Source organism: Diabrotica undecimpunctata, chromosome 5 (assembly GCF_040954645.1).
Source record: "Diabrotica undecimpunctata isolate CICGRU chromosome 5, icDiaUnde3, whole genome shotgun sequence".
Lineage (NCBI taxonomy): Eukaryota > Metazoa > Arthropoda > Insecta > Coleoptera > Chrysomelidae > Diabrotica > Diabrotica undecimpunctata.
In genome coordinates, this window is record NC_092807.1 from 144,376,699 (window position 1) to 144,393,236 (window position 16,538).

The 16,538-nt window shown below is 31.6% G+C and overlaps 2 protein-coding genes across 2 annotated transcripts; one reads left to right on the plus strand and one right to left on the minus strand.

The window, feature by feature from the left end:
* Positions 1 to 1,584: 1,584 nt before the first annotated feature.
* Positions 1,585 to 10,496, minus strand: Der-1 (derlin 1). Its single transcript, XM_072532928.1, has 4 exons — positions 10,063 to 10,496; positions 9,910 to 10,001; positions 7,361 to 7,649; positions 1,585 to 1,803 (listed from the first exon to the last, which is right to left on the minus strand). Exons 1-4 carry the CDS (start codon positions 10,319 to 10,321, stop codon positions 1,685 to 1,687), a joined length of 759 nt encoding a protein of 252 aa, XP_072389029.1. The 5' UTR covers positions 10,322 to 10,496; the 3' UTR covers positions 1,585 to 1,684.
* Positions 10,497 to 12,292: 1,796 nt separating this feature from the next.
* Dad1 (dolichyl-diphosphooligosaccharide--protein glycosyltransferase subunit) lies at positions 12,293 to 13,212 on the plus strand. The gene is made up of 2 exons (XM_072531183.1): positions 12,293 to 12,579; positions 13,026 to 13,212. Exons 1-2 carry the CDS (start codon positions 12,372 to 12,374, stop codon positions 13,154 to 13,156), a joined length of 339 nt encoding a protein of 112 aa, XP_072387284.1. The 5' UTR covers positions 12,293 to 12,371; the 3' UTR covers positions 13,157 to 13,212.
* Positions 13,213 to 16,538: the final 3,326 nt, after the last annotated feature.

Consider the following 16,538-nt stretch of genomic DNA (forward strand, 5'->3'; position numbering starts at 1 on the left):
ATTTATACTGACACTTTACTATTTACTTTTAAAACCATTTACCTTTTCTTTTTTGGTATTTCTAAAGTATTCATTTTTAAATATCTTATTGCTTTTGATGATATATGTTTCATTTGTAATGTAAATTTCAACACTGCCAAACACCAATATTTCGTTGTCAAATTCATTGGAGGCTATCTTCATAGGGAACAAATTTTAAGTGATGTTTAATTTATTTTTATATATTTTAGTTTTCTCGTCTCTTTTCGAGATTTACATTTCTAAAGTTTTCTCTTGCCTTTCGGTATGATGTCAATTTTTTAAACCAAACCAACACCAAAAATTATTTTTTAAATCTGTCGTTCTGCACTGAATGATTCTTACCATCTAAAAAATTCTTTATAAACAATCTCATGCTGTACCTACAATATTTTGTTTCTATTAAATACTATTCAGTACATGCATTTGTCATTTTTGGCCTTAAAATGATCCATTTTATTGATTATACACTGTAATAATGTTAGTTAATAAAGGTACATATTTCGGAAAGTAGGTAATGAAAATCGATCAATCATTAATTAGAATAAAAAGTTATAGACAATGTACGTTGGGATATAATTTAATGGACAATTTTATATCTCTTTTATAACCACCTCCACGTCTCCCCCGACTGTTCGTGAGCGGCCTCGTTCATTTTGTGTGCCCCAAACACTCTTCATCTTTTGTTGTGTTACAATATCAATAGAGAAATGCAGAGAGAGAAACCGAAAGTCCGTTATGCTTGTTTTTTCCATCATTGTACTAGTTATCCTCTCCCATTTCCAACGAGATCTCATACTCAATTTAAATGCTTTTTCCCCATCCAAAAAGTACACAACGTTGCTAAAGGTTTTCACTTAAAAAAAATTACAAGTTACCTCAAAGATATTTTGAGGCTGCTTTATATTCTTGTTTTTGTGTCTTGTCTTAGGTGTTTGTTCTTCCAGATTGTGTCATTAAGAGATCCCGCCGCTTTACTTGCTTTTAAGCTTTGTTGTTGTACTTCCTCTTCAACATCTCTGTATCTATTATTATTGTTATTATTATGCTTTATTATTTTCCCAGTTTATTAACACACACACACACACACGGCATTTGTTTTCACGATCATCAAATCTAATGACTGTGTACATACAGAAATGTGTCAATAATAGTGACCCAGATATTAAATATAAATTGGAATTTGCATGTGAAGCGATTATTATTATTATTGCTGCGTTTGTCGTTGATCGGGTGCAGGCCCTATCGCAACAATTATGTAACCAGTAATGTGGTTTATATTTTCAATAAATATATTTTGTTTCAACGATGTGTCGTGTCACACCTACCTCAATCACTCTAGTATCAACATCACACTCTGAACTCTCTATTCTTTTCAAGCCTGTATCAAGAACTACTTCTTAATGAGTTTCCATTGCCGCTAAATATTACAATTACCAATCAGTAAGTACTTGATTCCATTAGTAATTTTATGAACATGCAAAAATAGTGGTATACGTCATTTTTTCTCTTATATCTCTGAAAAGTATTACTTATTAACTGTTTGAGTTATAATCAAGTGCAAACTAGTACTTATATATATTTATTTATATAAATTAACAAATAAGTAGCAGTTAACTTTAATTATTATATTCACACACTGTCTTACACTTCAGCAAAACTATGACTAATTTCCCCCTAGAGTATATCCTCGACCCCAATTATGGCCACCAAAAATTCCTCCTCCTGGTCTAGGAGTGTCTCTTGTTGCAGGTCGTTCTGGTGCTACTCCAAATCCATGGACGCCTTAAATAAAATAAAATATTTGAAATAAACGAACCCCTACTGTAATTTTTAATAAATAATAAATTATAATCATTACAACCTCACAAAGTTAGTACAAACATTATATCAAAACGCCACAATGCGTGTAAAACTACATGATACCACCAGAGAAATTCATATCAGGCGAGGTGTGAGACAGGGCGACACTCTCTCACCTAAATTATTTATAACGGTCCTCGAATACGCCTTTAAAATGCTAAAGTGGGAAAATAGAGGAATAAAAATAGATGGAGAAAAGCTCAATCATCTGCATTTTGCCGACGACATAGTACTTATTACCGAAGATCTGGGTGAAGCACAACAAATGGTACAAGATCTAGAAAACGCATCTTCAACAATAGGTCTAAAAATGAACATCAGTAAGACCAAATTTATGACAAATTTAGTTCCCATCGAACACCTAATCATCCAAAATCAAGTGGTAGATTTGACAGAAAAGTACATATATCTTGCTCATGAAATCAGAATAGGCAAGGACAACCAGACCTGCGAATTTCAACGAAGAATAACACTTGCTTGGGCGGCATATGGTTCACTAAGAGACATCTTTAAGAGCAACATCTCGATAGCTAAGAAACGGAAGACATTTGACCAATGCGTTCTTCCTATTATGACATACGGAGCAGAAACTCTCACGCTCACAAAAACAACAGCACTAAAAATGCGAGTAGCACAAAGGCGCATGGAAAGATCAATTCTCAGCGTGACAAAAAAAGACAAAATAAGGAATCAAGACTTAAGGAAAAGAACAGGTATCAGTGATGTCGTCGAACGTATAGCCAAGCTCAAATGGAATTGGGCAGGTCACATAGCGAGACTGAAAGAGACAAGATGGACCAGAAAACTAATTGCCTGGCGCCCACGAGAAGAAGCAGAGGACGACCACCAACACGCTGGATGGACGACATTAGACGAATATCCAAGAAATGGCAACAAGAAGCACAGAACCGTGAAGAGTGGCGAAAAATGGGAGAGACCTATGTCCAGCAGTGGACAGAAGAGGTTGCATGATGATGATGATGATGAATCATTACAATAAAAATGTATGGTTACATAGTAGTAGTAAGACCTGTGGTTTTCTTACGAGGTAGACACTTACAACTCAGACAAGGAAGAATAAAGATAAACTATGAAGATGCGGTAGACAGATAAGATAGAAGAACGGAGACGTGGATGAGCCAGTGCTGTGGCGTATAAGAAGTAACAACGAAGTGAGTATGATGTAAGGAGAGGAACAAACCAAGAAACTATGAGTCAGATGGCAAACAGTAACCTTAAGATGGCCTGTCTGGCATCAATGCAAATGCAATACTTCCGATCGCTTCATTTTCTTTCGAAAATACAATTACATGATATAGATAAAAATTATATAAATCAGAGTTTATTGAGTTTATTTAATAGAATAATATATGAGGCGGTGAAAGGAAAAGTGGTGTGTAAGTCACTTTTTTTATACAATAGAAATAAGTGCATATTCAAAATCTCCATATTCAAATCTATCAGAAGCAACAGTAGTGTAAGTCACTTTTTTTATACAATAGAAATAAGTGCATATTCAAAATCTCCATATTCAAATCTATCAGAAGCAACAGTAGTGTAAGTCATATCTTTTCTATTTGCTCACAGATAGCAGCACAAACTTGACAGACAAACAAAATCTCTGTAGTAGTAAGGGGAATAATGGTGCAAGTCCGACTTACCACTATTCCTTCATTCCTAAGGCATTTATTTAGTATTTTGTTGTGATTTTTCAATATAATGGATGACGACGTTTTAAGTAATGTGAGTGATGAGCCAAGTATTTTCGCTTACTCAGGAGATAAGTGGGTACCTTCTTATTATCAACAAGAAAGTACTGGTAAGTTAAACTTGTGTATTATATTTTTTTGTATAAAATCAAAACTAACCTCAAAGTGTTAAATTCTCTACACTATCAATAAATAAACTCCTATAAATAGAACAACGTTTTTAAGTGTTACTTTAATAAAGTCGGTTTGTTTCAGACCGTGAATCAAACGAGGAAGTCTCTCCCCAAGACCGTGAAAGGAAAAGTAATAGAGAAGAAGTAGAAGTTCAACAACCCAAGAGAGCACGAAAACGACAGAGGCATGAAAATAAAAAAGAAAGTGGCTTCGCAACTCAGATTGTGAGTATAAGACAACAAAAGGAGAAGTAGTGCCAGGTAAAACTTTTTCAAACAGCAACTGTTTTTGCAATAAAATTTTTTTTGAAAAGATTTCATGTGAAGATAGAAAAAAAAAATATGAATCATTCTGAAAATTGAAATCATTTACAGCACAGAATGCTTTTATTTGCGGTTTGATCAAGCAAAAGAAACCTGAAGTAAAACGTCCTAAGGATCAGTCACGACCTGGTAAGACAATGTCTAACCAATATTTCATTCATAAATAAGGTGAAACCACGAAAGTATGTAAAAAATACTCACTTGGAACCTTTCAGATATCTGATGGACGCATGACACGGGCCATTAATAAGATAAAACAAGGGAAACCACCTGGTGCACATAATCGAGGCCATAGTATACCAACCAATAAAATATCTGAAGAACATATGAACTGTGTCCGGAAACATATTGAAACTTTTCTATCTTATCAATCGTACTATACAAGGAATAAGAATCCCAATCGTAGGTATCTATCTTCTGACCTTAATGTTACCCTTCTGTATCGCTTATACAGTGAGTACTGTCAGGAACAGTTTCTGTCCCCGTTTCCTGTGATATTTATAGCCGTACATTCAATAATGAGTACAACCTTCATTTTCATGTACCACAAAAAGATACATGCTCTAAGTGTGATGCTTACAAATTAAAAAATGCTGCAATAACAGATGATAATATAAGACAGATTTAAGTAGAGCACGAATTTCATCTTAGAAAGGCCGACTTTGCAAGTACTTCTATGAAAAATGATACAGAAAAGGCCCAGACTGACGATTCTTACCATGCATTCACTTTTGACCTACAGAAAGCCCTAGCTTTCCCAAAACTAACCACATCTATCGCACATTATAAAGGTAATATATGTACATTTACAACTTGGGCTGCCATGAGCTATCATCTGGCTTAGGCTACATGTATGGATGGGATGAAATAACAGCTTCGAGAGGATCTCAGGAAATCAGTTCCTGTGTCACAAAGTGCATAGAATTACGTGCAGCAAATTCAAAACATTGTATTGTACATTGAAAGCTGCACCGGCCAAAATAGAAACTGAAATTTTGCCCTGGCCTTGTTACAGTTAGTTCAAAGTGAAAATAATAGTATCATAATAGTTGATCACAAGTTTTTGGTAAGCAGACACTTTTACTTACCAAACGACTTAGACTTTGGTTCAATTGAAACTCACTCTAAAGGTAAACAGATTTATGTGCCTGAAGATTGGTTTTCAGTCGGTATAGCTCAGTGTAGAAAGAAAAAAGCTTTCATTTTCATAAAAATGCTTAGAAAAGACTTTAAAGATCTGACACAACTCACTAAATCAATTACAAAAAGAAAAACCAATACGGATAACCAATCAGTGTTGCAGTGTATTATGGTCAAAAAAGATGAGCCATTTCCACTGTTCTATAAAGAAACACTAAATGAAGATTTTTTACTTTTCACAAATTAATATCAGAAAGGGAACAAACAGAAGGGAAGACCAACATTGTTGAAAAATCTTCAACTGGATTGCATGGACACAACACCTCGACCAGACATGGGAGCCAAAAAACGGGATATGTGTGATTTACTACCATAGGTACATTCCTCCAGTCCACCATTCTTATTTTAGAAATCTTATATCATCTGATGAAGTCAATGGCGAAGCTGGACCACTTCCTGATGTAGAAGAAAATAATGACTAATAACCTAGTGAATTTATTTTTGATTTTCTTGATTATTTGATGTAAAAACAATAAATATGTTTTGCTTTCTGTACATTCTCTTTAAACTCTTAAAGTGTAAGTGTAAGGTGTAAGTCATTTCACCTCTTAAAAACTACCCTTAACATAGTTTTATTTGTACAAAAATGTTAGTAGAGTCACATATGTTCTTAATAAATAAAAAAATGCCACAAGCATGTTTATAAATGTTACATAGATTTCATTACAATATTTCTAATAAAACCTTTTGTATCTCAAAATGAGGCTCAGATGACTTACACCACTTTTCCTTTCAACGCCTCATATAATATGCGTCTTCATTAATAATATATGAAGATACATATGCAGGATAAGCCACCGTTGATGTGAAGATATAATATGCTAAATAGTAAATATTTTAAAAATTGTGTCAAATGTATATGTTACTGTGAAAGTCCGAAATCAGTGTGTGTCGACATTCACCAGTGAATGTCGATACACACCAAATAAATACCTTTGTGAAAGACCGAACATTTATAAATTTTGTAGTAGGCAACACTAAGTAGTGCTAACTGAAATCTGACACTTGCACTGGAAAGTTTGACATTTTTAAGCATAAGCGCACTCAAAACGTTTTGATGTTTGATCAATATTTGTGCTGATTAAACATTTATCTATAATCTTAATAATTATTATGCTGTATAAAACTCTAGTTTCTCTGGTTGTGGACTGTTGCACCATCAATAGTAATAGCCATTTTGTAATTCCTAGTCATTAAGTTGATTTATGAATGGTCTAAGTATCTGACCATTGTGATATTGTGTAGCAGTAACCTTGCATCTCTGAAAACCTATACAGAATTTGTCTAATTGCCAATTTCTCTAAAAAACTGCATACAAAAACCAATTCACTTGACAGTAGCCATTTACTTTTACATCTGTTTTCGATGAACTGCATTTTGCAATTTGTGATTGACAGAACTGCATACAATCATTGTTTCAGTCAAATTTACAACCTTGTCTACTTATGTTTTTTATAGTTTTATACTACTAATACTGTTATATGATCTACTAGTCAGCTGTTTTGCTAATTTATTTTATTCACAGCCTTTTTGATGCTGCTTTGGTATCAATAAAATAAAATGAAATGTACCATTCAAAAAACTATAAATGTTCAAATTGTCAATCAATCTTTTTCAGGATCAGCCTATACTTTCCGTCCCATTGGCGATTTAACTCAAGCGATTCTTATCTTCTTCTTTCTTCTTTTCTGCTATGTCATTCCACTATTTTTTCTTTATTCGATATTACCGCAACATTATTTGTTTTCCTGTCTAGAAGAGTCTTTCCAACAATGCCACGAAGTACCTTCATTTTTGGCCTAGTCTCTGTGGTGTATGTCATTATAGGCCTTACAGCAGCTTTGTATATTATTTGATACGCCATATCCCATTGTTTAGACAGTCAGCTTTTTTTTTGCTTTTGTTGTTTGTTCTTTTACTTCTGCTTCAATGTCGCCATAGCCTGATAGTTCTATGAAATAAATACATTTTAAACTAAAATTGCACTTAATTCCCAGTAAAAATAGTAAATAATATTAGAATGTCACAAAAAATAGCTTCAGAACAATAGTAATATAACTTTTATAAACTTACCTCCTACTTGATCAGGGAAAAGAGATTTTAAAAATGAAGGTGTTTGGATAAGTACAGGACCACCCATTTCTTGAGGGTATTTGTACATTAGGAAATAGTACAAATGTCCTACTAATATACCAAAAAGTTCCATAATTCCCCCTCCACTTAGGACCAAGTTGAAAGCTAACAATACCCAAGGAAGGTAGATTGCTTTAAATCGGGTTCCAAACCAAAACGACACAATTGTTTCTTTATTTAACTGACACCAGATGTATAAAACAGAAAGAATCATAGGGTCCATCAGGATCTGTAAATATAAATATGTTATGTTAATGATAATTATGGGTAATTATGTATAAAGATTATTACCTAACAATTATTTCAAATTAGTATCAAAAAAATTGGGATTAGGTTTATCCTATGCTTTTTTCCAAAACCACAGCTCGCAGTAAAAGCTCCAATCCAAAAAATTAGTTTTTTATAAATTTAAAATATTCTAATATTGCTTTACAATAATTAAAGTTTTAAATGCTCTGGTAATTTATAATTTCACACCTATGTACAATTTCTCCTTACAAGGATGCAATATGCATATTTTAAAACAAACCAAAAGATTTCAGCTTTCACAAAAAAATTACAGCTATGAAAAATAAAAATTAATGTGGAGTTTATAGTAAATATATTCCCTTGTTACACCAGTTTCTAACCTCCAATGAAATTAATTTGTCTTACAATAGAAAATCCATTTTTGTTGGTCAGCTATCAGAGCTTATAAACAAGTTCGAAAAATACTTTGAAGCAGATAAATTTAGATAAATTCAAGATATATTTAGTGTCAAGGCTCCATCAGTATTTACTTCTTTATAAGAATTTCTTATTGACTTATGCTGAAATAATACTTTAAAGTTAAAATTTGGTAGTATGGAACTTTTTGAATTTTGGATTTCAGTAAAAGAGCTTAGCATAAAGCTCTATGAATATGAATTCTTCTTGCAACATCCTATTTGTACTTAGCTGGATTTTCAAGTTCTCACGGTAGCAAAAAGTAAATATCAGCAGAAAATTAATGTTAAACAAGAAATTGGGATCACAGCATCCAATTTATTTCTGAGATTTGAGAAGTTTTGTAGTCAAAAGCTTATCCATCCCATTAATAATTAGATATTTTATATTATCTCAAGGAACATACTCAGTAGCTGCCAACTGCAAATGGTTGGGAACATCTGAGTGAAGCTAGGCTTATTTTTATGGTACCTGGCTATTCTGGATGTTGGAGATCATAATAATCAATTTGCTTTGGCTTCCACAGCACAGATAAGCTCATTTGTGTTTAACCATTTTCGTAAATTTTGCAGCCAGGAAATACATATTCCTGATCTTTTTCTACTTTGCTTCCATTAAAGAATCAATTACAGAAAGCCATAAGGTTTTTGATTTCATGTGTCTCAGAACTGAGTTTAAATTGTCATCTAAACGCTACATTCCTTCCCCATTCTGTGCAGGAAGGACTTCCACATAGGTAATACAGTCAACCCAGGATTTTAGAACACTACATTATCTCAAAATCCTCGAGCATATTCAGTTACCACAGTTAATGTCCAAGCCTTCATTTTTAGAGCAGACCTGTGAATATGCAGCATTTCATTAGACTTTGTTCTTAATGATGTGTGTAGGTTCCCGAAAATGGGTGTTTTTGATCAGTCATGGTTTCTTTTCTAATGATTTTGGACTTTTAAGCTTGACTTCAACTTTTATAAACATATTTTTTTAGTTATGTCCACAGTTTGTTAGAATAATCTTGTTCTTATTGAGTTTCAATTTTCCTTTGTTTGAATTTCCTTTACATTAGTTCATGGCAGTCTTTGTCCACACCTTTTTTATTTTAGTTTATCTTAAGCTTAGTTTAAAATTTAGCTACAAGTGAGGTGTGGTCAGATGAGACGTTTGTAGGAATATTTTTGAAATCTGTATACTTTTTCAGTATCTATGATTGATCATGATGTACCATATCTGATTTCTCTGAATTTTCTTAAAATGTATTTATTCTTCAATATTTCTTGTGTCCCATTCAATTCAAACTAATCTCATTTCAGATATAATATACTTGTGCAACACTTCTTACACTCTTGGTACTTTTTTTGTATGGCATTGAGCTCTTCTATTAGTGAGTCAGTCTTTATCTCTTAAATTGTGGCAAATGTCCAATGGTGCAATTAAAGACAAAACAATGATTAAACACAGCAACAAGTTATATATTAATTCTAAAGGAAAGTTTAAGTGTAATAAACTTGTTCCAAGACACAAAGAACTCCCAACAAGTGTGAATTTACTCTATGGGCAAGAAAATGGACTTTTTGGAAGTGCGAATGTATGCACTCTTTATTGCTGCTACATCATTGTATCTCCGGGCTGTTAAGATCGCATCCACCTGTTAATTAATGTAAAGTGCAAGTGTAATTTATTTACAGTGCCCAACAGACCTTGTAGACCCACATAATTTAATAATAATAATATCTTCACTGGGCCTAAATGTGAAAAATGTCCTTAAATAGCATTTTAATACTTACAGGTAATTCAGCTACTAATCCAAGTATAACACAACACACCCAATTGAAAATCAACAAGAACAGATAGTCGGATGGTTTGCTTGCATACTGACCTAAAACGAATCAACATTAAAAATGATTAGGTATTTCTAAATACTAATAAGCACTCAGTACCTTCTTCCAATCGTCTGGAATAATTATACAAAAAATATAAATTGATGAGGTAATGAAAACCAGCTTGTTGAATTGGATAATATAAAACACTTGTAACAAGCCTCCATAACTGAAAACTTTTTAAAGGTTCATATAACAGAATTAAATTGTATGGATTTATGAAACCAAATCTCCCTAAAAGTGTGAATAATATTGAACCAGCAAACCAATATCTTGTAAAAATAGGAACACTCCTAAACCACTCGCCCAAATCAGACATTTTTTATTTTTTATCACTACACTTGTAGTAAATTTAAAACATAAATAATTTTATAAACTTCAATGTAACTTCAATATTACAATTATGTTGACTCAGTTGACATAGTTTTAAGTATGATTTTCATAAAATCTAAACGTGTCGTGGCTCTTTGTCACTGGATAATAAACAAGAAACAAGAAAGAACCACACACAGGACACTCCCACCTAGCAGTGCCAGTCCTGCGTTAACAAGTAAAATAACGATTGGCGGCGCATCGCTTAGTGCCAGGGTGCGTAACTATAGTTTAACGAAAGTGCAAGGTGAATATTATAGCCCCAAATGTTAACAATGGAACAAAATATACGGTTTGGCAATATTGGCATGTTCTTAAGTAGACTTTACACTACATGATTTTATCATATGATAATATCATATGAGATTTGTTATTATTCCTCGTTTCTATGTTTTAAAAAATCGTGTTTACACTGCATGATAAGTTAGGACTTATGATATGAGTGACAATGAGTGAGGTTTTATTGATTTTTCTTTTTGTTTATGGTCATAGAGATATTAGACACAGTATAGGTATCAACTATTATAATGGAAAATAAATCTTTGATTGCATTGGCTTCCCGACTTTTAATAATAATACGCCGGCAACAACTGCGTACAGCGTACAGCAGAAGAAAAAGATCAGACGCCTTTGGGCTTGTAGGTGGCTCTTACGAAGAAATCGTGGACAGGGTATATCAAATTTAGATAATTATAATTAATAAAGAAACTAAACTAAAATTATGACTAACTAAAATAAACTAAATAAATAATAAAAGAAAAATACGACACAATAGCACACATTAGATAATAGGTTAAATATCAATGCAACAAACAAACAATAAATAAATAAATAAATAAAGAATGTTGTCTTTCGGTAACATGTGACAACCTGTGACATTATTCTCCTGTGACATCTATTCTCCTGTGACAAGCTATGACGAGCCGCATGACAGTGCTTATGACAAAATCATATGACAAATCACACAGTGTAAACATGTAAATTTCACTTCATGACCAAATCATATGACAAATCACATGATAAATAATATAGTGTAAAGTCGACTTTATAATGTATATGTCAGATATGTAAAAATAGGTATATGTTGTATGCTTCAAATCTTAAATATAAAAAGAGAAAGCTTTAGAAAGTACATTTTGTTTATATTCATTTTGTTATGAATTCAGCAATTTTTAAGTTATATAAAACAAGAACGAGTAAATATTTGTTTCTTTGGAGATTAATTGCAGTTAATTATTAGAATTATTTTGGCAGTTGCCCTCTGATAAATTAGCAGATAGACTTGGAAATTCTAACTCAAATTTATACTATGCTCAAACCACCAGTTGTCAGATTGCAACAGATGTTTGCAATTAATCTTGAAAGGGACAAATATTTAATATATTGTTTTATATAAATTAAAAATTGCAGAATTTATAATAATAATACAATCAAAATATACTTTTTAAAAGCTTTCTCTCTTTATATTTGAAGCCTATGACAGCATTATAAAAACATCGCAAAACTGCTAAACCGAAATATTTTATTTCATGTGAATAAGCCACAATTAAAGGTTAAAATACGTTTATTGACGTTTTAATTTCCACTTCGGAATTTATTTCATGGTTGACATTTGCGGTTATGTTCAGCTTGTCCTTTCGTTAAAGTTAACCCGAAAAATATATACATATTATAGTATAGAATAAGGTTTTTTTTGTTATTTTAGGATTTTGATTTACTTATATTACTTTGAAATGAGTTTATAATCCTGGGTAATTTTATGTGCCTTTTGAATATACCGCCATGTATATAAATAGTTACGCACCCTGGCACTAAGCGATGCACCAATTGTCGTTTTACTTTTTACCACAGGACTGGCATTGCTAGGTAAGAGTGTGCTGTGGGCTGTGACTGACACAACTGACAGTGACATTTTTGACAATTTGTCCTATCAAAAGATTACACGTTTTTAATTTTACTTGTATCCACATATTCAAAGCTTCTTGGATTTTTAAAACATGGCCCAGGTTACTAAAATAATTTCTAAATTTTATAATGAATACCAAAGTAAAACTTCAAAGAAGTTAAAAGTAATTGACGCGTATCTGTTCTATATTTTATTAACCGGCGTTATCCAATTTGTTTATTGTTTGCTAGTTGGTACATTCCCATTTAATTCTTTTCTTAGCGGATTTATCTCCAATGTCAGCTGCTTCGTCCTGGCCGGTAAGTTTAATTTTACACTAAAATAAGTAGTTAAATGTGATTTTGTATGGATGTACGCCCAAAAACCTATCGATTGGAAAACACAATTGCTTCTAGACACAGGGAATGGAACAAATAATGATTAAAATAAATTATAAAATTTAACTACATATGCAAATTAAGTGGAACATGTACCAAGAATTATTGGTGAATGGTGGTGTGGTATTAATAAAAACCAATTAAATTTGGAAGTCTTTGTAATATCACGCCCAAATTGTTAATACTAATTGAACAGATAAAATTAGATTATGAATATGTAGTTTCTAATGTAACAAAAAAATTTATTTGTTTTGGTCTTATCTATGATATAAATTATGTGTGATACTGATGTTTAATTTGAATTAAGGTTGTTCAGTTTATTGATTATTTTTCAATATGCAATTTCTAATTACAAATTTTATTTTCAGTATGTCTTAGACTTCAAGTAAATCCAGAGAATAAAAGTCAGTTTAGTGGAATTAGCCCAGAAAGAGGATTTGCTGATTTCATTTTTGCCCATATTGTACTTCATTTAGTAGTTATGAATTTCATTGGCTAATTTTAAATATTCCTTAAAATAATGTATTATTTTCAATAAAATTTACGTTTTTTGTATAGTTTTTTAATTAAAAATGAATGTAATGGATAGCAGTGCACTACACATAACCCTTAGAAGAAAATAAAAGGCCAAGATAATATGAAATTGCAGTGTGTGAATATTTATTCTCACAATATGACCAACACTTTATGTATCAGCAGCAAAATCAAATAATTCAAATTCAATTGCAAAAAAGAAGGTATTTTATGTAAGAACTATTACCTCAGAAAATCTTTTAAACTTTAAAATATGTGGCCAAATTGGCATAATATATATATATATATATATATATATATATATATATATATATATATATATATATATATATATATATATATATATATGGCAATATAAAGTATGATCTGGTACTCTTCCGATTCTTATGATCATTTTTCTACTATATCCTGTATATATATATATATATATATATATATATATATATATATATATATATATATATATTACATATATATATTTTGATGGCACAATATATATGTACCATAGTCGGTTCGCTATTCCCAGTCCGAACTGTCTAGTGAATTTAGTAATTATTTTTTTGTGATGTTAGCTACTTTTTGACAGACTAAAAGTGGCTGGAAAGTACTATACAACTAAGCACAGGTACTCATAGCCAATATTAATTGTAAACAAACTAAATAGTAAATAAAATAGATCTTTACGAATTACTGACAATCAATATTTATTTATCTGCACCATATAATAAATAGTTACAATAAATTATAACAACTGAAATATATTTTTTAAATCCTACTACCCAAAATTTTATGGGTTTTATATACACTTCCACTATTTATACTAATTCTTCTTTTTTTAATGAAAGAAGTCTGTAATACAAGTTTATTTAAGCTGTTAATACTGTGAGCTAGGAACTTTTGTGTTTTAGGTTTCCAGCTATGAATCTGTCAAAATATGCCCGAGTTGAGCTAATGGACCTTATATGTCTCACATCCTTTGATTTGATGTGTCATATGGTAGGATTCAGCTACTTGTTTATTTTGGACTGTCAGAGGCCTTCTTCAGGTCAATAAAGCAAATTTACCATGTAGTAGATCCATAGTGTCATGTGATATCTCGTATGTCATTATACACTTAATAATAACGAAGATGCTGTGTTATACTCTTTTGGTAGTCGCCTTGTTTGTTTTGTCTTAATCATAACATATTCGTTATATCCTTCTCTGTCATTTGCTATGTCACATGTTAGGATTCAATCAGTTTTTTATTTTGTACTCAGCCAGAGGCCTTCTTTAAGTCCATAAATCAAAATTTGTCTTTAATATTTTTATCCATGGTATACTATGATATCTCGTATGTCGCTATATATTCGTTATTTCTTTCCCTCTCATTTAACACATCACGCGTTCCAATCAGACCAATAACAACGGAGATATGATATAATGCCCCTTTGGCAATGCTGTCCTGTGTGTTTTTTGTGTCTCCACATATTCGATACCCCATCTCCTTTCCAATGATGTATCATATGTCACGATCCGACTAACTATTCTACCCCTACCACAAAACGCTCAAAAAATGAGCAGAATGAACCTTAGCATTTTCTTATGGGATTTTTCATGTGAAATGAAGCTGAAACGGTGTAGCAGCCTTTTTACAGGTATAGCTTTTATTTAATTGTTGTTTAATTTTTATGTAATTCTGTTTAACTTGATTTAATTTTATTTAGTTTTAATTTAATTTTATTTTGGTAAAACCTTGACGTTTGTTAAACGTCATCTTATTTTTATAGTGTCTTTCCCAATGACGTATAATAAGTATATATTATACGTCCTTGATCTCACAAAAAAGTGGTATGTGGTTGATATTACCTTACAATTACAGTAACCTATATTTTTAGCAATTTTGCGAATAAATTATTTACTGTGAAGTAATAGTAAAATTTCCGATCAAGAATATTTGAATCATCAATTTGTAGAATGAATTAGCAATAAATCAACCACAACGTTTCAAGAACAAAATATTAAAATGTCAGTCGTGGGTAGTTCAGATTTTTTTTTAGGTGGCGTAGTTACCTTACTGGACAAACAGTGTGACTTGTCATCCTAGCCTTTTATTTAGATAGGTGTTTGACCCTTACAGATATGAGGCGCTTCGATAAAATTGAACATTATTTTCCCATTAGAGGGCACTCTTTCTTGCGCTGTGACAGCGATTTCGGTGTCATAAAAAGATACTTAAAAAATATGTACAGAATATTTGAAATTCATAAATACACAGAAATTATTGTTAATTCAAGTACCAAAAGCAAATTTACTGTAAAAGAAATTAGAACTAGTAGGATTCTTGATTTTAATCAATGGTGGCCTAAGTATTATAAAAAGACAAGCCTGTCCATTGAATCTCAAAAAAATTCTTTTGCAATTTCGACCTTTAATCATTATGTATATTTTGTATAGCCCCGAAACTCCAGGTTATGTAAGATTGTATTATTGTATTATTTAGAAACAAAAATAAGTCATTTGCAAAGCGTTAACCAGTGGGTATCAGAAGATAAGCAGGAGTTTTACGTCAACCTAACGGAGATAACATGCAAACTTGGAGCAAGTTTGATTCTAAATTGTCAAATATAACGAGGCAAGTTTGCAACAATATTGTTAAGTTAAAGATGCTGTTTCGAGTTTGTGGCAACTTTGCTGCAAATCATACGCGCGTGCGCGCCAACTCTTGCAAGTTGCAAAGTGACTAAAGTAGACGGAGGAAAGTTCTCAAATTATCAATGTAACAAAAATATGGCAAATTTGCGGTAACAAAACTGTAGCTACTTTCTCAAAACAAATCTTATGCAAGTTTGTTATGTCATTATTGTATATTCTTTATAAAAACAAACTTCAAGCAAGTTTGTAGCATTGTGACTAGCAAGTTTGATTTAAACTTGCTGCAAGTGTGTATAGTTGACATGGCAAACGTGAAGCAAACCTTCTTTTTTGATATATCAAACTTGTTGCAAGTCTGAATCATATTGTTATCTGAGAATAAATTCCTGGAAAACCAAGAAATCCAAAGTCAAAGCATCTTAATAGAACTGACAACCATGTTTTTTTCGATTTTGTTTAAAACTTTGTAAGAAAAATGTTTAATAGTAAGAAATATGTTTTATATTATATTATTACTTTAATTTTTGGTTAAATATATTTTTGTGCATGTTTTTCACAATAAAATTACGATATTAGAGGATTATATAAAAACCTAAAAAATATAATTTGTTTTATAAAATGTACATTTCTGAAAGTACCAAGTTAATTTTTGAAAAAAATCTGCCAAATAAAGAAAATAAACCGAACCATACTAATAAAAAAAAAATTTTAAG